The 388-nt window shown below is 34.3% G+C and overlaps 1 protein-coding gene across 1 annotated transcript in view; it reads left to right on the forward strand.

The window, feature by feature from the left end:
• Window positions 1–45, forward strand: part of TM35_000451400 (uncharacterized protein) — a gene marked incomplete at both ends in the record, with an annotated part of 780 nt that extends 735 nt beyond the window's left edge. Inside the window, one exon of the mRNA XM_029030237.1 lies at window positions 1–45. This exon is cut by the window's left edge and continues 735 nt beyond it. Coding sequence (XP_028878468.1) covers window positions 1–45 — 45 coding nt within the window.
• Between the last annotated feature and the right edge of the window lie 343 nt (window positions 46–388).

Genomic DNA, 388 nt, shown 5'->3' on the forward strand with positions numbered 1-388 from the left:
CCACTACTGATTGTGGTTACACTGGCCTGTATTCTTGTGTGCTGATTGTAATGGTGGTGGTATGGTGTGACTCAGGTCATCCTTTGTTTTCTTTTTCTTTTTTTGCATGCATCCACACTACAGTCTAACTAATCTTCCACCTATTGGGATTATCTTCTTCTTTTTTTTGTTTCTTAATGTTAATGCGTTTTGTGTGTTGTTTTTGCTCTCTTTGTGTTTATCCTATAATTATTATTATTGCTACTCCATTGTGTGTGTGTGTGTTCTTGGAGACTCTCTGTGTGTGCAACTGAGCTTGCACTGTAATGATAATGATGAACTGCTTTGTTGTAGTGAAAAGAAAGAAAATAATAACAGATGAATATTTATATTTATAATTGCGTATATA

The sequence above is a fragment of the Trypanosoma theileri genome, assembly GCF_002087225.1.
Source record: "Trypanosoma theileri isolate Edinburgh chromosome Unknown TM35_Tth_45_V1, whole genome shotgun sequence".
NCBI classification, from domain to species: Eukaryota; Euglenozoa; class Kinetoplastea; order Trypanosomatida; family Trypanosomatidae; genus Trypanosoma; species Trypanosoma theileri.